The sequence below is a fragment of the Corythoichthys intestinalis genome, chromosome 20 (assembly GCF_030265065.1).
Source record: "Corythoichthys intestinalis isolate RoL2023-P3 chromosome 20, ASM3026506v1, whole genome shotgun sequence".
Lineage (NCBI taxonomy): Eukaryota > Metazoa > Chordata > Actinopteri > Syngnathiformes > Syngnathidae > Corythoichthys > Corythoichthys intestinalis.
This window is the reverse complement of record NC_080414.1, coordinates 22,675,429-22,699,464: the sequence shown is the minus strand read 5'-3', so window position 1 is coordinate 22,699,464 and position 24,036 is coordinate 22,675,429. Positions and strand designations below refer to the sequence as shown.

At 39.7% G+C, this 24,036-nt stretch overlaps 2 protein-coding genes across 3 annotated transcripts; one reads left to right on the top strand and one right to left on the bottom strand.

Moving 5' to 3' along the window:
* Nucleotides 1-7,509: 7,509 nt before the first annotated feature.
* zic1 (zic family member 1 (odd-paired homolog, Drosophila)) lies at nucleotides 7,510-14,316 on the bottom strand. Its single transcript, XM_057823912.1, has 4 exons — nucleotides 14,191-14,316; nucleotides 10,174-11,186; nucleotides 9,871-10,034; nucleotides 7,510-9,783 (listed from the first exon to the last, which is right to left on the bottom strand). The coding sequence occupies exons 2-4, from the start codon at nucleotides 11,147-11,149 to the stop codon at nucleotides 9,559-9,561; spliced, it is 1,365 nt and encodes a 454-aa protein (XP_057679895.1). The 5' UTR covers nucleotides 11,150-11,186; nucleotides 14,191-14,316; the 3' UTR covers nucleotides 7,510-9,558.
* Nucleotides 14,317-15,185: 869 nt separating this feature from the next.
* Nucleotides 15,186-22,374, top strand: zic4 (zic family member 4). 2 transcript variants are annotated; one of them, XM_057823911.1, is made up of 3 exons: nucleotides 15,186-15,630; nucleotides 15,730-16,290; nucleotides 20,525-22,374. In XM_057823911.1, the coding sequence occupies exons 1-3, from the start codon at nucleotides 15,186-15,188 to the stop codon at nucleotides 20,977-20,979; spliced, it is 1,461 nt and encodes a 486-aa protein (XP_057679894.1). In that variant the 3' UTR covers nucleotides 20,980-22,374. The 2 variants fall into 2 exon arrangements, with proteins under 2 accessions (XP_057679894.1, XP_057679893.1); XM_057823910.1 differs by having other exon boundaries at nucleotides 15,186-16,290.
* The last annotated feature ends 1,662 nt before the right edge of the window (nucleotides 22,375-24,036 follow it).

Below are 24,036 nucleotides of genomic sequence, written 5' to 3'. Positions count from 1 at the left end.
ATGAACATGTCATCTGTTCAACCCTTTCAATTTGAACCCGAGAGGAACATTAATGAGCATGACAGCACTGACGATATTTCACACAACAAGCAGCAAAAGGAAAATGAACAGGAAAGACTGGGTGAGACGTGTTCTGCCAAACAACAGGCAAATTTGACTCCCAAAAAAATGCCTTAAGAAAATACTTAAACGTAGTAATATCAAATAAGGGTGGTTTAAATATGACTAATGTGGTCAGCAGATCAACAATCTGCTTTAAAGCTACCACAACACGATGCTTAAAATGTGAGGCAAACACACACTGGATAGGTAACAAAAGACTCAATAAAAACACAGATAGTAAGTCCTCGCCGCTTCTAACCAATGATCACATGTGTTGGATGTTTCGCCGCGTAGAAGAAATTGCAGTAAGCTGTTAGTATTTGTCGAGTGACAATGACAATTTACGTCAACCCCGAGCATCCATAAAACATTGTGCCCTCCGTAGGTCAAAACATGTACTAAATATTACGATTTACAAATCAATGGCAATGTTTTATGTGTTTCTAATAACATATTATAGTAAAAGAGAACAATTGTGGTTTGTTAGAGCCTACATGTCTTTGTCTTTAAGTCCGAGGTTCCCTTTAACATTGTTGTTATCACTTGATAATATTAACTCTGTATTGAAGGTGTACTCCATTTTTTTCTCCATCAAACATACGTTTTATTGGCTGATGATTGGAACCCTTTTACCACTCCGACACACACACTCACACAGCCCTGACAGATTCATTTCGACAACATGCGACCTCCTCCGTCCCCTTCGAAGAAGAGGGATACTAGAAGTTTTTTTCGTCCAGCAGTAGCCACTATAAGTAATGTAAAAAGACCACTAATTTTGCTACTGAAAGACCGACCTGCGTCAGAGTTAGCATAACATTAAAATATGTGAACTTGCTAACCTGCAAAACTACCGCGGTCACGCTAGCCTCCACAAGGAACCTTAAAGTCAAGCTAGCCGTCCCTCATTTGGATCATTGTTTGCATTATGTGCATTATGCATAATGCAACGTGGTGACTTCAGAGTGCAAGTCCCTCAAATAAAACAGGAAGCTATCCATGAATGGCTCCACTTCAGGGGTACGCTGACATGAAAAAAATATGTGAAATGAAATCACAAATCAGAATTTAATTCAAGTACTTTGGTTCGAGTCTTGGGGTAGTCTAGTATGCATCAGATGTAGATGGTCTTTGGATATCTCGGATTTTTTAAATTGTTTTTTTCTCAAATAATTTTAATGTTACAATAGTTTGAGTCTTGGGGTGCTCCAGTGTCCCCCAGCAATGGACCCATTTTTGGATAGTTCCATTTTTTGAATAAAGGGATTTGCTCTTCAAAATGTTTCTTTTGTAGTTTTTGAAAACAAAGTTTTGAATCAAATGTTGTATCACCTGAACCAATACACATGAAAGTTAGTATAAGTCAATAGAAATTTATTTTGCATTGATCATTTAGCCTATCAATTAATTAGGTTCATTTTCATGAGAAATGTAGCCCTGACCCCCCCCATCCAATAATCTGTTTGGTCTTATCAATGTCCCGTCCCCAGCAAAAAGTGTACATGCTTGCTATGCTGTTATATCGTTTCTCCCAATGTTGTGACTGAACCTACGCCCATGATCGTGTGTCTGTGGCTCAGGCGATTTGAAATCATGAAAAGATTAAAATTCACGATTGTGGAACCATATTCCAAGCAGGTTAAGAAAAAATAAAATATCAATCACAAAATACCCCGAAGCACAAGAAAGCCACCGGATGGTCTTTAATCAGGCCTTTGACAACTTTGATTGGAAGGGCATCAGGATGCTCAAATTTGGTGCTTCACTAACACTTGTGATCATGATTGAAATTCGTATTCAGTTGTGAGCAAAGTGGCGACGTGAGGCCTCTGTCCACATTTGGTTCATATATGACGTGCAGGTGGGAAACGCACAATTACTTGATGAATCGAAGCGAGCGCAAGCGTAATAAACAGCAAACACCTGGACAAGGCGAGCGGCTTTGGACCAATTATGATCAATCAGAGCAACAGGCAGCAGAGCTTAATTGGATATACACGTCTTATTATGTACAAGGGGATGTTTGGCATTTTATTTAGAAAGTGTTGATTGGAGCAAATTGGAAAGATCACAGCTGCTCTGTTTGATCAATGGCGTCTGTTAGCATTTACATACTAAAAAATAAAAGATGCACTACGCTTTCCCGGGCTGGAAATGCACTTTTTCATATATTACGGTCATACGACATTAGAAATTATCCACATTGTACAGGGTCATTGTTCGCATTACAAATCGAACATTTGAAGGTGGTGGTGGCTATGTTGCACTTCCACCTGGTGAAAACTGATGCATGTTTATGCATGCCAAGCACACTGCTTGATGATAGCTGACTACTGCTTTTTTGTTGCCAAATCCCACTCCAGTCTTTCCCTTCCTGTAATTCCCGTCGCTACAAAACAATGACATCATAACTTCTTGTGAATATCCCTTAAGAAAGCATAGTTTGAAAATTGTACAGAAACTACTCCAGGAAATACAATGTTAATGTGTTGACACAGCCTAATGTTTATTTTTGAGGTTTACAGTGATGTAGAATTGCACCATGTTATAGTGAAGACTATACATAATATTGTGGTCACGATACAAAACAGACAAGCTACACTCGTTTTTGCGGTGTGCTTTGATGAAGATTTTCGGGGGGTGGGGTTTCGCCTCTTTTTTTCAGTCCTTTGTGGTAACGCTATGATTTTATGCCTCCGTTATGTCCGGGAAGAGTAGAGAATTCCCCCCCCCCCCATTTTTATAGTTTTGACCCAATCCATTCTGGTAGCATCAAACATTTTTACTTGAAACTTCAACTCGCGATACCTGATACTTCGTCATAAAAGCCAGCACAGGAAAAAAACTAAATCTATTCCAAAATGATGGGAATATTCACGAATCGCTCGGCAGGAAGTAGACAAAACGTGTTCGTAGTTGTGAGCAGATGTCGACGAGCGATTGCATTTTCCCCCACTGAACGCGACATTATGCACTTCCTTTTTATCACCTTGTCAAGTTGAAATGTGGGTTTAGACCAGGTTAGGTCACTTGCATTTTGCTTTATAGCCTATGCATTGCTGGTTTTTAAATTTTCCACCAACCACCAAATGTTTACAGCATCCAGTCTATTGCGGATTTTATAAATGAAACTGAAAATATTTTTGGAAACCGTACCAAAAAATGCCTTAAATGTAGCAAAAACATATCATGTTATATTTTAAGTGATATCATCTGACGATGCAAATTAGAACAAGTATGACGTTGTCTGAGTAGGTCATGGAAGTGCTTCTACGGCTATTATCTGTTGATTAATTATCTTTTTAATTGTTATTGTTATTACTATTAGTTTTTTAAATGGACAACATCACAGCTTTTGATGGTGATCACAGAGTAGGAAATGGAAGTAGTGTATCCACGCACAAATCTTATGACAGGACTTCAACAAGCGTTGTTGGCCTTCAATCCAGCTATTTTGGCGCCTCAATGATGAATTGCTACGTGAGATGACTATGTTAGCTTCTTATGGATGACACTTACTTGGTTGCTTAGTGAAGTTCTCCTCGGCACAGAAGGGTGGAGTGAAAGAAGAGAGTGCCAAACTACACGGCCCACTGGGCATAATATGAGGCACGGCTGGTTCACGTGCATTAAACAGGACCAACCCCTTCATTATGGACCATGGCATGAAATATGCAGGAGAAATAACTGAAATTCTTGATCCCTGTGGTATTTTGGACTAAAGCATACCAGAAACATGTTTTATCCCATTTAATGAAGTTGCATTGGTTCGCAAATGTTATGTGATAAACTTGAATTTCATGTTTTAAGATGGGTAATTTTACATTCTAATGTGATAAATTTATCCCATGTTTACATGGTAAGGTACTGATGGGGTTTAGCCAGTCCTGAGCCAGTGGAATTGTTCATGAGGTTTTGGTCAATACAGAAGTGAAACCTATGTAGGTGAGTGCGGTGCTCTTTTCGGCTTATACTCTAAATCAAAGTTACTAGACTAGCATATGTAACTACTTTGCTTATCTATAATACTGCAAAAAAAAAAAAAAAAGTTTTTAAAGACGTTAAGGAATTGCTTCATTTATCTTGCCGAAAAAATGGTCACATTATAAGGTGACACTTATTTCAGCATAATACAATATCTAACTGAACAGTGCAAAATTCATCACGTTATAACTTCATATTGATTTTTTTTTTTTTTTTTTTTTTGTCCGTTGTGGCAGCAGTACACTGGTGCACCAATCCATCAAACAAACATACTAAATCAGTTACTCCTCCTAAACTTAGCATTGGGCCAATTAAAAGCTCTAATATGATTGTGATATAATACATTAATCTGATATCTCGGTACATTTGTAGCTCTCTTACATTCTTTTTAATGGAGGGCAAGGCAACCTGCAAAATATTTGTGGCATGGAAGCACAAAGCTTAGGTTAAATTTTGGTCCAAAAAAAATATATGTTAACATTTTCCTTATGGCATATTCCCTGCTTCAAAGTGGAGTTATTTAACATCTACTTAATCTGAAGACCCTTGAGCCAGGCACTTCCTTCCCCACGTTGCAAGACCCCTGCTTGGGCTTCCGGCCCTTTACACCCAAGCGTGCAGCGGGGAGCTAATTGGACCAGCCTCATTTAGCAACACGTCAAAATAAAAAAAAAAATAGTGTGGGAGAAGGAGGGGAGTTGGGACTGGAGGGCTGTGCGACATCACTCGGGGTGTCCACAAATCTCCTGTGCCGTCTTAATAGCGTGTCAGACAACACAAGTGATGCTACGGAGGTCACACCCCACAGTCTGTGTGTCACTATAACGAACATACAAGGTGGAGATAAATGTGCCAATCAGTGGGGCGCTTAAATTATTTGAGGTATGTATATATAAAAAAAAAAACTTTTTGAAAACGCACATTATCTCATTTTTTTCTCTATCAAACATGCACAACGTGCTCTACTAGATTTGCATTTTAGCAATGCAATAATAACTGTACATGATGTTAGTCAATTCGTAATAAAAGTGAAACAAATGGTTTGTCCCAGTACGGTTTACACATTTGTTTGTACTTTCTGTAAATGGAAGATTGACAGAAATGCTTTTCCTAAAAGTATAAACTCATTCAAACTTACATCTGATCCAACATTAGGTACACCTATGTGTAATATTGAATTTATATGTATCCTAATTGACAATATAAGACAAACTATTTGCAACAACACATTTTAACAATGCTAATTGATTTGTAGTATCAGTCATCTTGGGTACTGAGCCACAGGATACCAACTTTAAACGTATCTTACGCTAGTGCAAACCATTATAATGAGTATTATGTTGAATTATTAACACATTGTGTTTTTGTTGAAACAAGAACTTAAAAAAAATGACTTCATAAAATTTGTTACCTAGCTATCTGCAAATATTAGAAACTTACTCTTAGTGTAATGCACTGCAGACTACTCACAATTGTAATTTTGTCTCTTAAATTAAAATATTAGAGCAAACACATTAAATTATAACCGACAATCTTTGGTTTCCTTACATTACGAGCTCTCATTTTGACGGAATGCATACCACAATAATTACTGTTAAATTATTAAACTATCAGGTTTTAATCTGAAATTGAACATTTCATCGACTGACTACTCAGTGGTCATTATGAATTATGTAAATCATATTTTGGTTACCTACATCAAACTATTAGACAGTTCTCAATGATGCACTGCAGACCACAATCATTAACTTACTGTTGAATTATTAATGCCCTATCATGTTTCCATGTTAGATTACCCAATTAAACACATCGGTAAACTACATATGGTTTTATATTGAACTGTGAAATTACATTCTGGTCACCTAGAAACAGACCTCTCAATACACCACGGACCCCAGTAATTAATAATACATGTTAAAATTATACCTAAATTAAACTGCATTCCATTTTGAATCACGTGTATACCTAATAAAGTGTCTCGTTGGTTTAAACACAAAATGCATAGAAATAACATCTTAAAAATCTTTCTTCTGATCTGTTTTTTATTTTTAATTTTTATTTTTTTAAGTTTTACCGCAAAAAGAGAGGTACAATTTTCCCTGTCACTTCTTCCGCGCGGGTTGCGCACGCAGGGCTACATTTAGGAGCTTCAAAATATAGGGCGTCACGTGTAGTTTGTCCGCAAATTACGCACGGCTCAAAGCTTCAATCCTCACGGCCCGTGAACCAGGAATAATAATAGTCAACATTTTCTTCATCCTATTGCCCCTCCCCATAAATTAAAAAAATAATAAAAATACCTTCATGCACAAAAAACTTCCAGAAATTCTGCATGAATTAGACTTTTCTGTCATACTGCATGCGTTTAAAATGCATGTTTATTATGATCTTTTTAGTTTGCACTCGGACGCCCCCCCCCTCCAGCACACACACAAGTGTGTGTAATGCGATGAGGCGCCATGCAGTAAAACACATAGCTGGGTTGGCTTCGTGTTTGGCATATCACTCTTGTTGGCCCACTCCACGCTGTGGATGATGGGAGCTCGTTACATTTAACGTGATGTTGACTTAGACATTATCTATTCAGACTGTGTTTACAAATAACTAACTGTATCAGATTGCTGTTTAGAGATACACTGACCGCTTCATTAGTAGCACAAAAGTCTGCTTTGGCCGATGTGATAATGCTCAGATTTGAGTGACAGCTCCAAAAAACAAAATCGTAATTTGCGTGAGATTGAAAAGAAAAATAAATTTGTAAAGACAAACCTAATTATTACTTTTAAAATTCATCTTTGGAATAGATTAAAAAAAAAAAATAATATATATATATATATATATATATATATATATATATATATATATATATATATATATATATATATATATATATATATATATATATTATAGCCAATTAATTACATTAAATTTAAGATCAAATTTTTGCAAACTGAATTCATTAGAGGAGCTTGGTAAATTAATATCTGATGAACTCTTTAAAAATAAAAATAAAAAAAAAACCTTTGAATTTGTTTTTTGTGTTTCCTATCATTACATTAAATTGGACGTTTGTTGTTGTTAATTATATTGCATCATACTGAGAGCTGTTTCTAATCTAATATGCACATATGAAATTAATACAATAAACGTGGGTATTATCTTTATAAAGTCAGATCTTGCATTGTATTCATATTTTAATACGTGTTGAAAAAAAACAGGATTTCGTTTCATGTTTATTGTTGTGGTTGTTGTTGGGTCTCCTCGCTATAGTAGTAAAGGCACATTTTATTGAACTGCACTATCCTCTTTGAAAAATATACAATAAATTAGTTGGGTTATTCTTTTAAAAAAAACATATTTCACGCATGACTTCATGTTTTCTGCTTTTGTGTTCTTTTAACACTACAAGTTGATTACTGTGGTTGTTGTTTGCAGTGGGTTGCCTCACACTGAGAGCTAGTTGCACTTAATTGTCCTTCTCATGTGACCAAATATGGTGAGCAGAATACAATATTAAAAGCAGCTCTCACTACTACAAACCCTATCTATATTTATCTTTACATATATATGTGTGTGTATCTATACCACACATATAGTATGACTAAATGCATCCCCTGCATGTGTGTATGTTTGTGTAAAAAAAAAACAACAGTGCAATGGACTCTGCCTGACGACAGCATTGTTAAATAGAGTCGAAAAAGTCATTTTCGCGTCATCCTCCGGATGTAATAGTCCATGAAAAGGGAAATATGAATACATTTCAATACATTTCCAACAAGATGGTGCATGCATTTGCTCCACCACACACACGCACACAACCTTTCCTCCATGTTCTTTTCATTTTTTGCATCAACCCCACACACAATCTCTCGTGTTTTAGTCCCCCCCACCATCATAAAGAAAACTTCACTGGCTTTTTGCCTTTTTTTGGGGTGTCCGTGCAGTGCTGACAAAGACTTGACACATGCACGGTGATCACGACGTGATCTCTGGCTGCCTAATGGGCCGCTCAAGCAAGCTGCAGACAAACAATGAAAAAAAGAGGGGGTCTCGGGGTGGGGTGGGGTTCACTTTTCATGCTTTTCATGCACTGCTGCACCCCCCTTCTTATGCCTCCTCCCTTATAAATCCAAGCGATCCCACAAACGGAAATAAATTAGATTGCAAAATGAGATTCCCCAACAATTAAGTAAGGCCAACTTATTTTTTTGTGTGTATATACACAAGAGGAACAACCGGCGTGATTAATCGATTTAATTTGCACATTACTGCGGGGCAAAAGTGTTGGATGTTAATTTGGATAAACAGAAAGAAGGGGGTGCTGGGGTATGAGTGAGTGCGGGTGAGTTTGGATGTGTGTGTGTAGAGAGAATTCTTGTTATTGACTGTCAGTAAAGTTGCATTCACACAAAACCTGGCTGTCAATTGCACGATCTTGCACGTTTACCTGAAATCACCGAAAGGGCAAGTGGCTTTTAAAATTTCCCATTTGATTTTTTAAAAAAAATTATTAATTCGTTTTTTTTTTTCAAATCCAAATTTTCACTTTAGTGTCTCCCAAAAATCTTTGCTTTAAATCAAGCCCAACGCATTTTTTGCATTTGCATTTTTTTAATCGTTGAATATAGTACGAAAATGTATCCAAACATTTTTTGTTGTTGAATCGAAACTAAATTTGACATACGAGCGCATTTCTCCATAAATACCGACCACTTCTAAAAACATGCGGATAAATATGGAAAATTGAGCTAGTTATACATGTATAATAATAATAATAATAATAATACTTCCTTTCAGACAACACAGGTAACTTTTTGTGTATATTTATCACGTATACATAATAAACAGGTTGACACGGAATTGTTCAGGCTTTTTTTCACTATTAGAGACGATTTCGTCGACATGACACTTAAATAACAACAAGGATTAAAAGTGTGCTACTCCAACTGGACCTTTTTGGACGAGAATGCTGCACCGTGGGCTATACATGATGGGAAAACAGAAAGAAAGAAAGCACATTGAATACTATAGGAAGTCGCTTAAGCTCGACGTTGTAATACTGGGGATCATTCACATTTGGTACACGACTAGAACATTCTTTTTCAGTGGCTTCTATTGTCCATATATCAAGGGAGCACATTTTTCTTCACAAATCCCCCCTCAAATATGATATTTACAAAATAAAATATTACATGTTTTTTTTCCTTTCCATCCTGGTTGTGATATGTACAAAAACAATTCCCCCTCGTTCCCTCTTTGCAATTATTGGAGCAGTCCTTCGGTAAAAATAAAGAAAAGTTGGCTCCTTATTTTCCTTTTTTTGGTCCATGCATTCTTTCAGTCCTCGCTCCTAAAAAAAAGTCTCTGCAGTACCCCCCCTCAAAAAAAACAACAACAAAAAAAATCATCCTTTTCCATTTTTTTAATCCCACCCGTCCCCCTCAAAATACTTTTTTTTTTTTTTTTTTTTTTTTACACGTACCATTCATTGAAATTTGACGTGAGCGCGCTGCTGTGGCTGCCCGTCGTCGTCGTCGTCGTGTGGTGCTGTACACCACCTGGGGCCGTGGGCGATATGGAGCTGCCGCTGCTCTGGTTCTCCGCAGCCGGGGACACGATGGTGGGGGGCGTGGATGATTCGTATCCCGAGCTGGCGGCGGGAGACGGCTGCGACCCCGGGTTGCTCGACTCGTGGACCTTAGAAAAATTAAATTTAAAAATAATAAAATTAGACATACATAATTTTGCATAAATTTTGCAAATTTATCCACACGTGTACAATACCTTCATGTGTTTGCGGAGGGAGCTGGGGTGCGTGTAGGACTTGTCGCACATTTTGCACAAGTAGGGCTTGTCCGACGTGTGCACATGCATGTGTTTCTTGCGGTCGCTGCTGTTGGCGAAGCGCCGGTCGCAGCCGTCGAACTCGCACTTGAAGGGCTTCTCACCTATATTGCAAAAAAAAAAAAATGTAATTTGAAGTTTTTCTGTATTGCACGCGTCTGTTTTGGGGGTGTATTTTCAGCAGGTGTTTAATTAATAATAATTATGAAATCTAAATTTATTTTTGTTTTCATGCATTCTTACCTGTGTGCGTCCTTTTGTGTATTTTGAGGTTTTCTGAGCGAGCGAAGACTTTTCCGCAGCCGGGAAAGGGGCACGGGAAAGGCTTCTCCCCCGTGTGCACGCGGATGTGATTGACCAGCTTGTACTTGGCCTTGAAGGGCTTGCCCTCCCGGGAGCACTCCTCCCAGAAGCAGATGTGGTTGGTCTGCTCGGGCCCCCCCACGTGCTCCACGGTCAGGTGGGTGACCAGCTCGTGCATGGTGCTGAACGTCTTGTTGCACGACTTCTTGGGGCTGGCCAGCTGCTCGGGCTCGATCCACTTGCAGATGAGCTCCTGCTTGATGGGCTGTCGCATGTAGCGGAAGAAGGCCCCGGCGCCGTGGTGCGCGGCCATGTTCATGTTCATGGGGCCGTAGCCGTGCAACTGCGTGGACGCGTAGTCGGAGCGCGGACTCGTGACGTGGCCGTACTGCTCGGCCGCGCGGCCGTACATGTCCCCGGTGAAGCCCAGGCGCATCTGGCTGTTGACCACGTTGGAGGATGCGTGGCCCGCAGCCTGTTCGTGGAGGCCGGGGAAAAGCAGGTGGCCCGCCGCCTCCGAGTGTCCGTGGGGCCCCGCTGCAAAGCTGCCCGCGGCCGAGGCGAAGAGGCTGTGCTGGGCGCCCGCAGCCTCCCCGAAGCCACGGTTCCTGAACAGAAAGTCCCGCGTGGAGTTGAATGCCGCCGTGGAGTAGGAGCCGACGTGGCCCGGGTGGTGGTGGTGATGATGGTGGTGGTGACCCAGGGCGGCCGCCGCGGCGTAGCCGGGTGCTTGCGACGAGAACGCCGTCTGCTCGTGGGAGCCGTGGTTGATCTTGAAGGCGCCCATGCCGTCCGCGAACGGGTTGATGCCCAGCGCCACCTCCCGCTCCGTCACCTCGCCTGTTGAGTGGTGCCGCGTGGAGCCGAAAGTAGTGACTCCTATGGCGGGGTACTGGGGTCCGGCGTCCAGGAGCATCTTCACTCACTCAGTCTGTACACGCGCGCCGACACGACTGAGGACACGGATGAAAAAATCACGCACAGATATTCTTCCTCCCGCCCCCCCTCTTTGGCTCCCCTTTTTCACCTTCTCTATCTCTTCTAAACTCCCCCGAAATCCGCCCGAGTCTTGTTTACTTTCTAAGGCGCCCCTATCGCGCGCATCTTACGCCCACGCGCCCCCCGAAAAACACGCGAGATTGTCTCTCCTTGTTTTGGTTTTTGGACGCGTTATCTCCCCGTGGCGCGACTTTCACCTCCTCGCTCAGGCGCTGAGCTGCAGACTGATAGTCGCAATCATTCCTGCAGATAAATGAATTGCAAAGAAAACACGGTCCAGCCCTGATGAATGGGGAGGGGGGAATTGGGGGGTGTGGTCACGTGAGCACCCCAGCCTTTGCCTATTGGTCGGGATCCAGCAGCCCCCTTTCCCCCCACTTCCCCTCAATAACATCCACTCGCCAAATAACAATCCACGTAGCAAGACGATTTGTCTCTTTGCATCATCAATCCAGGCGATTTTTTAAAAATGACATTTTCTAACATTTTAAATTTGGCACCGATTTAAAAATAAGATTAGAGTCAAAATTCAATGTATGTTACATCATTTTAAACCTTTCACAAAAAAGCAATATGCGGGTGCCAATATAATCTTATATATATATATATATATCTTTTTTTTTTTTTTTTATTATTTTTTGTTGTTGTTGCATTTTATCATATTTATCAGTTCATTGCCATTTCGGAGTGTGTGTGTGGGGGGGGGGGGCGGGGGGGCTATGCTAAAAATAACCTGTGCTGAGATTGTTTCATCACATTTCTCTTTTCTCAGAAAAAAATGATATTTCTAAAAAAATCACTAAATTACCATAAAAGTTCCCTTATGGGGCACACATTAAATAAAAAAAAGTGTTTATAAGTCTTTTCCTAAACTTCTCTTTTCAATATAGTTGTTTATACCTAAATTTACCATATTTTCGTGAGAAATTATACTCGTTATCAAAAATTGTCGCTATGTAATTTTCAAAAAGGTATTTGTGACATCTTCTGCTTGTATGCTTTCTATGATTTCCCAAACATACCCATTTTTTCCTCAACTTTCTCTTTTCCCTAAACTTTCTGCACATTTTTCTGATAAATTAGCCCATGCATTGTTGCAAAAAAAAAAAAAAGAGGCTCCGTTGCAAGGGGCTGCTCATTCTCAAAGAGTGTTTTCTTGTTCATAAAATTCTTTTTTCTTTTTCCAAACTGATTATATTTCTTCAGACCATGCTCCTTTGTTTAAAAAAAAAAAAAAAAAAATCCTAAAAAAATGTGTGTCAAGTATTTTCCTAACCTTTTCATCTATTGAGGGGACATTGTTACCAAAATTAATTTATTTTCAAAAGTATAAATGTGTGCAATGTCTTTTCTTAAACTTTTTGTTGTGAAAAAAAAAAAATTTTTAAATAACCAAAAGGATCTTTGCACATTATAGCTACAGATTCTCAATAGGTGAGCTCTGTCTTTCTGAAGTTCTAATCTTTCCTATATGGAACTCATTCTCTTGTTGTCAAACAATAGTTCCTTCCCAACACATTCCCAAAAGGTGTGTGCCACATCTTCAATGGTTACCAAATATGGTTCCTATATTGCTGCCATGTTTTCCTAAACTTTCTGCATTTCTGTGCCAGAAATCACAATAACGTAAGGAAAAATGGATTTTAAAATGTACACCTATACCATCTTCACCCAAACTCTCATCCTTTCCTGTAGTTCTCATCCTCGAGAAACCCATCCTATGACCAAAACGGTTCTTTCCAAAATGATTGTGTCAACTGCTACCATATAAACTTCGTAATTCTTCCCAAGACTTCTTCCTGTTTCAGGTAAAAAGAAAGTCACTTTGGTTGAAGAAACAAGTTGGTTATATCCAATGGGCTACACTTTCACTATGTGTTTCTGTAGGCACCCTTAAACTATCCCCTGAATTTGGGGAATATAGACCTCAGCGTCCATTTTGAAGCATCCCGCCTTCCACCTGGACTCTTCCTTATAGGCCAGCTATGTTGGCCTATAAATTGTAGTGTGTGTGTGTATTTATGTGCGTGTGTGTGTTAAAACCTTGTGGGTTGTCGAATTTATCAAGTGGGATTTGCGGCAGGAACCTGCGGCTGCCCCTGAGTTCAAAAATCCACATGCAGGCGTTTTTTTTTTTTTTTTTTTTTTTTGCAATGCGAGCCATAAAAAAATCTACTACACATACTCACACTCTCACTTTATAAGTTGGTGTCCATAATACACATACATTTAATTTTAAAAGTTCTATTTTTTTATGTGCTAGATTTTATGGAAACACATGTTTAAGTATTATACGTGTAACTATTATGTGAAAAAAAATTCAATGCTCTTTTACCGTGCAGGGAAATAGTTGCGTTGCATTTTCTTATACACAAGAGTACAAGATGCAAATGTTGCTCAAACTGAACCAAATTCTTCTTTCCTTATCTGAATTTTAAAAAATACAACTTGACTTTATTTCAAGTTTGTTTTCAAAGCCAAAATAATAAACATACGCAGAAATAAACTTCTACTCGCTCATTATATCGCTCCTTAAAAAAAATAAATAAATAAAAAATAAGACAGGAAAACAGGAAACTTTCCTTTTCCTGTTTTCTCCCGTTTCATTAAAAACTTAACATGTCAAACTCTTGACTGAGGGCGTCCAGCTCAACTTGCAAAAATAAAAAAGTGAGTCAATATTTATGGAGGCCAAGGCTCCCCAAATTGTTTATCAAGCTGTTTTGAAGCATGCATATGTGTGTAATGCAAAACTGCAGGGGCTATTTGTAGTGCAGAGTGGAGTATGCATTCCACACTGATTATTTCCTTACCATGCATTTTGTGTATATACAGTTTGACTTTTTTTTTGTTTTTACTTTACACCTCTTATTTTTTTTTTTTTAGTATTACAAAAGCACAACGAATGCATAATTCGAGGGTCGTGCAAATCTCCATAGAGAAAAACTGAGTTTTTACCCTTTGCCCCGTTCTCATCTGCTTCAAAGTGCCTCGTCGCGTCTCGTTCCAACACAGAACTCGGTGAAAAAGCTCAGCTTTTCCATCGGCTTACTTCTTTCGTGCACTCACACGGCGTTTTTCTTTTTGAACTTTTTTTCCTCCTCTCAGCCTGCACACGCAGGCACCACCTCCTCTGGCAACCATCTGCTGCCTGCCGTCGCTTCGGCTCCGACGCGTACAAACCAAATTAGCCCGGATCGTGACAACAGGTCCTACGTGACATATTTGCCTGAATTATTTTGTAGTTTTGGAAGAGGGAAGATTTTGAACGAGTGGAACTTAAAGTAGGAGGACTGAACACAAGCTTGGTTGACTTGAGTTGTTTTGGACCTTCCGCGTTTTAAAGGGAACTTTTCTACATGTGGCAAGTATTTTTTTATTATTTTTTTTTTAAATGAAGATGTCACACACGGCATAATTTCAACACGACGACACTACCAAGACTTTTTAATGCCTTGGAATTAAGTTGTGCAATCTCCAATTGAATGTGTTGAAGCACAAAAGAGAATCGGTTATGTATCCGGATTAACCCCCCTCCCTTCTTTTTTTTAATGATACAATAACGCTTTGCATACCCCCCCCCCCCACCCTCCCTTTCTGGTGTTGCCTAAAGCCACCACGCATGCGCACCCATTCACCTCCTCCTTCCTCGCTTGTGACCATTTTTCTTCTGGTTGGAGAAGTGTCATCGGTGACGTCAATCAGCCAGCTCTGACCAATTAGAGCGCGGCCCGATTGTTGGGCTCGGCGGGCTGCGAGCGCCCACCGCGAGCCGCTATTCTCTATCAAATGCGTCCTGCTGCCCAGCGAATGTAGCCCCGCCGCTATACGCAACTTTAGAAAGTTTTTTGGGGGTATTTTTGAATCGCGATTAAAACATATTTGTCATCATTATTGTTTTGCCCGCTGTCAAGTACAAGCCCCCCTCCCCCCACAAAAAAATTAGGGGAGTAATGAGCGTCGATGCGCTGGGAAGCCCCGCGATGGACCCTGCCTTCTCCAAACGGAACGCGGCGCTGAGATTAGTTGACTTGGCGGGGGCTCACCACCACCTCCACCATCATCATCATCATCACCGCCACCCTGCCCCTCTGAGCGTGACAGGCTTCCCGGGGTTCGGCAGCCATCCGCACTCAATGGCTCACGCGCACCCCGGGGAGATGACTGCGGAACCCCGCCTGGGGCCGAGTCCATTCGGGCCAGAACACATGGGGCACTCGGCGGCCCTCAAAATCAGCCCAGCCCATCATTATCCCCACCATCACCAGCAGCACCAGCCTCCGCACAATCAGCACATGGCAGGCCACAGTGAAGTGGTCTCCAGTCAGACGGGAGCTTTCGGGGCTACGCCGGTGCCCTACTCGGGTATGACGCACCCGGCCCAGGCTCTGACCGCAGGTAGGGACTTCCTCCGCGCTATGCCGGTTCCGGTTCTGGCGGACCACCACCACCACAACGCCAACGCTTCTCACCACGGAATGCTTGTCTCGACAACAGGTAGCTATCCGGCGCATTACGGCCACGACGCCGGCAACCATGCGCTCTTTCCCGGGCTCCACCAAGAGCAAGCACCGGCCAGCCAAATCCGCTTGGGACTATCGGGGGACATGTACGTTCGCTCCGAGCATTTGGCGGCGAGCACCCGAGCCGACGCCTTCTACGGAGGGCTCAATCTCAACCTGGGCGCGCACCCCCACCACCACCACGCGCACCACGGAAGCGGCGCCTTCTTTCGCTATATGCGGCAGCCCATCAAGCAGGAGCTCATCTGCAAGTGGCTGGAGCCGGGAGAGAAGCGCTGCGCCCGGACCTACAGCACTATGCACGAGCTGGTCACGCACGTCACCGTGGAGCACGTCGGCGGGCCCGAGCAGGCCAATCACATCTGCTTCTGGGAAGAGTGTCCGCGCGAGGGCAAACCCTTCAAGGCCAAGTACAAGCTAGTCAATCACATCCGCGTGCACACGGGGGAGAAACCCTTCCCGTGCCCTTTCCCTGGTTGCGGCAAAGTTTTCGCGCGATCGGAAAACCTCAAAATCCACAAACGGACGCACACAGGTTAGTTATTACACGCTTTTAGCAACTTTGCATTAAATCACTTTGGAGTGTTGTGGTTTTAGGGAGTGTGGGGGGGTGCTTGGGGGGATTACGGCAGCTCACTCATGCGTTTGACGCTTGAACCTCTTGTTTACAGCACAGCACAAGAGATGTGCACGTCTTGTTACTGACCCCCACCCCCCAACACTCTCATATACACGCCACTTAACGATAACCACTGTCATATCCACACGTGTTGCTTATGCATGAAATGACATTAATCACTGTTGCTATTGTAAATGGTATGTGATGCGAAAAAACAAAACGTCAAAGTTTTTCATAAAATTGAATTTTATTCCATTTAAACAGCTGACGGATGCACATGCTGTTGATATTAAGCGTAAAGTTATTTTGAGAATTATTTTTGCAACAAAAAATAAACCTGGTTGCCCTTATGGGCCAACTGATGGGTGTGCAACATGTGGCATGTGTACTGTTTATGGTCTACAAGTGTTAACCATAAATTATTCATAAAAAGTTTCAACATTTACCTGTATGTAACAGTATTTCTTTAATACATATATAAACAAAGATTTGAGAAAACTTTTTTTTGCGTAATGGACTTGCAAAATCATAGTAAATTAGCCGAGACTATAAGTAACATTGTAAAATGGGGAATGCTCAGTCGCTATAACATTCCAAGGATGTGCAACCTGTCGCATGAGGGCCATATATGGCCCCTCGTGCACTTTACCAAAGCCATTAATTGTTTTATAAGTCAGAGCATCTAACCCATAAAATGTCATGATACCCATTTGTGGCACCATATATGTTTCACAAAGTGGCTCCTCTGAGGACTGTATAAAACACAAATGGCTTCAGCTATGCAAGGGAAAAATACACCACTACAGCTATATATTATATTAGGTCAGCTGCAAATATCACATGACTGTCATAAAAATATGCATGCCTGTCCATAATGTGCCCATGAGATAATATCCATGGTGTGCAATCTGAGGCACATGGGCCATATTTGGACCCACCACAGCAAACAATTCTTTGGTCGTAAGGGACTAAATGTTTAGCTTGCAAAAATATGAAATAATTTAAAAGATTATTATTGGGTTTTAAATGGAAACATAAAATTTATTTCATGAAATAGTTACTCATACAGAGAACTTTTAATGCGTGGTAAAACTTCTTCTACATGCTTGTTGTTTAATTACAAGCATAGACAATAGCAAATATTACCTAATTAAAAAAAAACAAAAGAACGACAAAAAACGCTCATCTTTGTCAACAACGTTCCTAATCACACTAATCTTTTTTTTTTTTACCTCCATGAAATTATTTCTCAGAGGACTATAAAAAACCTCAACACGATTCAATTCAATACAATATAACGACTGCAAGTATTATTGCCTGACTGAATGTTAGCATTACACACAGACGCACACAACCCAAAATACACATTGCATATATTCCTTGGATGAATTTATGATATTCAAAAATGACTAAATAGGGTTTTAAATAATTATATTGATTTTCATATTATTTTTTTTTTTAACTGCTTTAAAACCTGACCCACCTACTTCGGGGAATCGACAAAAGATATAATTAATTTTACTCCTGCTGTTTGCACTATGCTAAAATCCGCATACTAAAGTCGTAAAACAAACTTAAAGTGAACAAGCATGTGCTACCAGGGGTAATCAACCTGTGGCATGTGGACATGTTTGGCCCAAACACTGCTTCCATTTGGACCCCTGAATGAAATCAATTTTACAAAATTCCTAATCATGCATTTCATCCAGGCAATTGATATTTTTTATGTTTTCATAAAAGTCGCCCTTAGTTTTTTTCCCTATTATTCAATACTGAAAGTAGCGAAAATATCAATTGTTCATTATATACTGTATTGAAAATAGATCGATATGTAACAGCAAATATTGCCTGACTGTAAAAAAAAAAAAAAATCTGCAAAGTAGCTTATCTCCTATATCAGGATTTTTTAAAAATTTGCCTTTGTTGTGGCATTAAAATGTTGAGTCAGACTGGTTGCATACACACTCACACTGCGTGCACGTTTTATGCATAATTCATATAATTTGCTCACATTACCTAAGTACAAATCTGTTAAATAATTTTGACTCCCGAGGGGCCTCATGCTCCTTTCTTTTTAGTGTATCATGTTTAAAGGCCGAAAGTGTGCTTATGATTGTGGTCGGGGTGGGCTGACTGGTGATGGGGGGTTTCTGCCCCTGGGGTCTTGCCTGCTCCTCCATGCTTTCTTGTACTACACTAATATCCTTGATTGGCTCTCTCAACCCAACAGCTGAAGGTCAAATTGATATTCAAAAAAGCGCAAGTGTAATTAGACAGGCCCAATTACACGTGTGCACAAAGCATGCGTCGAGGAGCAAGCGTTGATTTCGAATGATGATGTGTGCATGTGTGTGTGTGTGTTCGTATTGGAAAAAAAAAACACACACACACATACACACACAACAGTAAGGTTAAAGGATACCATATTTTAAATTGATTACATGATTTTTTTTTTTTTTTTTTGCACTTTTTATTTTATTGTATTGTTCTATTTATATAATGTTAACACACTCCAAATCGTGCATGCCAACTGTCGATATACTAGGCACTTAATATCTAAATTGTACATAATTTGTTCATAGTTTTTTTTTTTTTTTTTAATGTTTTGATTTTCACTCCACATTTAAATTCTATTGACATATATATATATATATATATAATATATATAATTTTAATTTTCACTCCAATTTTAAATTTGTTTTAAATATATATACGTACATCTGTGTTACTTGTTTTACTGCTCATACATCTCTGTTGTATGCTAACACATGCTGCATGCTGAATATGTGCAATGCCACAAATGTGACACTTGACGGTATAGTTAAATTTATAGTGATGATTTATTCCGTAAGGACACCATTTCGTATCTATTTTTCCCTCATGGTAAACTATAAGGGAAGGGGTGGGAAAGCTATGGCTAATGGGCTGTATGCGGACCATGAGAGCATTTTATGTGGTCCCAAATGCAATTTTTAAATTCTGGAAATCAATCTGCATTTTTAACAACAGTATTTTCCTATGTTAACCCACAATTATACTCATGCATCGAAATAGTAAATAGTTTCATACTATGATTTAATTTTTGTTCTTTATATATCTTTTTTTCAAAACGTTTTTCCAATGCTAATACTGTAACAATATGTTCCACCAACATCTAACTTATTTAAATTGTAGAGGGGGTTGTACTCTTTGACTTCTTAGATCATATAGACCAAATACTATCACATTTAATACCTATTTTATAATTGTATAGTTTTTCCACAATGTAAATTTATTTAGTGCTTGAATCTACATCATTCCAATATTACAGTGCTCAAGGCACTTTACTGGCTCACATTCACTCACCCCTAGGCGGTGCGACTGAAAGGCCCACTGGGGGCAAAACGAGATATAACACAATGTAGTCTCACACCCATTTACCCAATGCTAGTTTTCCCCCTTTTGCTCAATAATACAAAAAAAAAAAAAAAAAAAAAAAAATCAGAACCTGCAGCCAGTTGGCTGCATACAATATCAATTAGCATTTATCAATTGCGCCATGCATTTTAAAGTTGGTTTACAGGAAGTGACAAGCCCACATTCAACAACCCATTATTCGTTGCACTTCTATTCTTTTGCGTAAATAATAATGAGCTAAATTAAAGATCCCAAAGTGCACTATTCCCTCTAGTGGGAGACGGGAAAAAGTGAATTTAACTTTCAAGCTATAATGACAAAACATTTCCGACAATTTGTCGGATAGCGTTCATCGTGTTTACATTTTGAAGTAGAACGCATTAACAGTTAAAAATTCTTCCCTAATTTATTTAATATTTCTATTCAAGACAGCTCAAGACAAACTAATATTTAAACAGTTTTTATATAGTTTTCGTATTTATTATTATTATTTTTAACATTTGGCAAGACAATGCTACTGTACTTTTATGAAGGCAATTATGTGATAGGCTTCTTGGACAGCTAAGGTTTTGGGTGTGCGTGTGTGTGTGTGTGTGTGTGTGTGGGGGGGGGGGGGGGGGGGTGCGTGTGTCTGTCCCAGTAAGTTAAACATGACTTCACCAATTATTTTATGATGAAATGTTAGGTCCCTTAATTGTGAAAAGAATGACGTCACACTTCTGATAAAAATACACTTAATTTCTCCGACTGGCAGGTGAGAAGCCGTTCAAGTGCGAGTTCTCCGGTTGCGACCGTCGCTTTGCCAACAGCAGCGACCGGAAGAAGCATTCGCACGTGCACACGTCGGACAAGCCGTACAACTGCAAAGTGCGCGGCTGTGACAAGTCCTACACGCATCCGAGCTCGTTGCGGAAACACATGAAGGTGCATTGCAAGTCTCCCCCGCCCAGCTCCGGCTACGAGTCGTCTACGCCGTCCCTGGTGTCGCCCTCGTCGGATCCGGGCCGCGAGGCTCTACCGCCGGGAGGGGCCTCTTCATCCTCTTCCAACGCCGCCCCCTCTGCCGCCTCGCACTCGGCCAACCTAAGTGAGTGGTACGTCTGTCACAGCTCTGGTGCCAGCGGGGCCCACAGTGGGGCCTCCACGCCGGACTCAGCAACCGAGGACGAGCCCCCGTATAGGAACCGTGACCTGAGGGACAACTTTTAGACAAAATAAATTGATTTAATAAGACTTTTTTTTTTAATTATTATTTTTCTTCCTTTTTTTTAATGAACAAAATCGTGTTCAGATCAAGTTTGGTCGTTGTTTTACATGCAAGGGTGGGCAAACTGTTGTGTTAAGTTCACGTTTGATTTGGAAAATGGACACATGATAGTTTTTTTGTTTGTTTGTTTTGTTTTGTGGGACTTTTCAGTTCATGAAGAGAAATGCAGTCCTCAAATCATCTTTTCATCTAGACAAATTGACATATTTAAAGTTGAGATGAGGTTAATATAAGTTAAATGAAAAGTAAAATGTCAAAATACATCACATTTTTCCCCCTCAGATACGAAAAATAAAGTAAAGCTAAGAAATGTCCATTTTTAAATACGTATATACTTGTAAAAAATTCTAGACTATTGAAATAAATATTTTTGAAAAAGTTGTTTTGCACTATTTGACGTCATTCATAAACGAGGAAATTTTTTGGTTTATTTATATAAAATATTTTTTATCTGTCCCAAATGTCGGTTTTAAAAATCAAACGTGGCCTTTTACATAACTAATTTGTAATTAGAAAATGCCAAATATAATTCATCAGTTGATGTATTGTTTACAGTAAAGTAATTGAGCAGCTGATTTAAAATACTTTGTAATTTGTCTTCTGAACCATGACATGGCAGGACTAAATATGAATGTTGCGTGGCCTCCTATGACCCGCAGGCCACCCTTTGCCTACCCTGATGTCATCTTTTTGGGAATGCTTTGTGTGCAATGCATTTTTTTTTTTTTTTTTAAATTGTAAATACAGGTTTTTGCTGTCTTAATTTATTTTCCATCTGGTTTTATATCTGAGAACCAAAAAGTGCACGTTAAGAAAAGTCCTGGAGGCCAACATGTCCATTTTGGAAATGTTTTGTAAATGCTGTATATTTTTTGGAGCTTTTGGAGTTTTTGTGGCCTCCTCTCGTTTGGTGAAGAGGCTCCAACTTTTTAATTTGATCTACTGAGCGTGAAATTGTCAATGTTTGAACACGTTTTAGTTGTTTTGTACCAAGTTGTGTTGTTCTCTTTTTAATTTTCCAACATCAAACAGCACTCAGAACAAAACTGCCTTAGCTTTTGGGAGACTTTTCATGCATTGTTGACGAATTTACGTAAAGTGATCTTCTTGATACATTTGGAAGAACTCAAACGTGCTTTTTTTCAACCTTTGTTGTTTGACTGTCTTTTTTCTCCCTCGCACTGATTTTTGTGAATTGTTTTTTGCTAAAAGGGAATGTTGTTGTGTTATCTTATTTAAAAAGTAATAATTTTAGACGCCCTTTTGTTGTACTTTTCATGCAGGAAATTTTTATTTGTATTGTTTTTGCAGAAATGTTTTTTATGGTTGCTTGTATTGTTAAGGTCTTGTTTATTTTTTTGCAGAAAGGGACCTTTTAGTGTCTTATTTTTTCAGATGTAATTTTTCATAAATGTATTTATTTCCAAAAAGGGGTTGTCTTGTCTTATTCATTATGCAGGTGATTTTTGTTGTTTTTAATCTTGGTGTTGTTTCGTTTTTGTTTAGCCCCGCCCCCAGCCAGCCCCACCCCTCTATTTGTCGAACTGTTTTTGAGTTTGTTTTTTATTCGATTTTCAGCTTTCGTGTTTTCCTCGTTTATTATATTAATATATGCAGTTTTATTGTGTACTTTGTGTTTACAAAAAGTGTTTTATTTTTTATTTTTTCCCCTTGTGTGTGACTTTTGTTGTATTTTATTGTGAACTGTGTTTATTTTATCCAGAAGCTGCGCGTGCGTGTGTTTTAAGTGTTAACTTTTGTTGCAGACACTCGCAACACTAACCACTGATCCCAACTTCAAAGTGCAGTGAGCCACAAAAGGAGGACTTTCTTCCCCCGTCTCTTTTTTTGTGTTGTTGTGACGGTGCATTAAGATTTCTATGGCAATGGCCGAGTCAAAGTGCAATGATAAGGTTTCGGGCTGGGGGCAAGTCCGCCGCCTCAAAGGCGTCTCTTGCAAAGAATGTAATATTCGCTTCCCCATGGGGTCGGAAACGCTAATCTACGTCCTTTATGTTGAAATAGAAAAAGGGAAAATTGTTTTTTTCCCTTCTAACTTGCATGGGCACCATTTTTTATTTTCGGGGATCCAAGTGAGATTTTTGTAAAAAAAATGCATGAAAAAAAGACTTTGTGCAAGTGGGTGGAAACACGTGTTGGCCTTGAAGTGCGTGACTGGATATGTGTGTGCGCTTTGTACAGCGAGTAAACAACATCGAAAGAGGATGCTTTGATTCCCACACTATAGAAGATAGTTGGATCTCAATTGAAAGTCGCCTTTGAAGTGCGAGTTAATATGAGAGCGTAAAAAGGGGGAAGAAAAGCCTTTTGTCCCACTATATGCCGGCTCCTCTCTATTATTTAACCAAAAACCCTTTTAGTTCCACTTGTCAACTTGGTGCGCTGAGTTAAAACACGCACACATGCTCATGCACAAACGAGCGCGCGCACAGTGACGAGTGGGGCGTTGAAAACACGCCGTGTCAATTAGACACGGCAATCTTTGCCCCCTTTGAAAACGTCTCTTAATTCGAAATGTACGTAAGAATGATGGCCTTGAACGCAAAGCCCGACTCCTCGCTTTACTCAACAGTAAAGTCATGCAAAAACAGCTTACAAAGCCATGATAAATAGCTATATTGAGTTCCTCGAAACACCATGGTGTGAACTGCAGGATTTTCTGAATTTGCAAAAACGAGCAAGAGGAATTCACTGCCGTTCGTAACTTCGAAATCATATGTATTGCTATATTTGACTGTTATATACCTATTGGACTCAACTGTTAAACGTTAAAAGTTATTGAGATGTAAAGCGAGGAGTAACCTGTAAACCACTTAAGTGTGCTCAGTCGTAAAACGTATAACCTTTGATAAAGTTCGTAACCATGAAACAAATAGACATTGGCCATTTCATTCCTGTTCAAAAATGAAAGCCATAATTTGCATTTTTTTTTCTCTTTATATGTCTTTTCGAATCAGGTCCTTTTGCAGCTGCCTATA

Coding starts and splice junctions, on each gene's coding strand:
- zic1 (XM_057823912.1), bottom strand. CDS start 11,149: ATGCTCCTGGACGCCGGACCCCAGTACCCCGCCATAGGAGTCACTACT. Junction 10,035..10,173: donor ACACAAAAGGACGCACACAG/GTAAGAATGCAT, acceptor TTTGCAATATAG/GTGAGAAGCCCTTCAAGTGC. Junction 9,784..9,870: donor CCCTCCGCAAACACATGAAG/GTATTGTACACG, acceptor AATTTTTCTAAG/GTCCACGAGTCGAGCAACCC.
- zic4 (XM_057823910.1), top strand. CDS start 15,186: ATGAGCGTCGATGCGCTGGGAAGCCCCGCGATGGACCCTGCCTTCTCC. Junction 16,291..20,524: donor CCACAAACGGACGCACACAG/GTTAGTTATTAC, acceptor TCCGACTGGCAG/GTGAGAAGCCGTTCAAGTGC.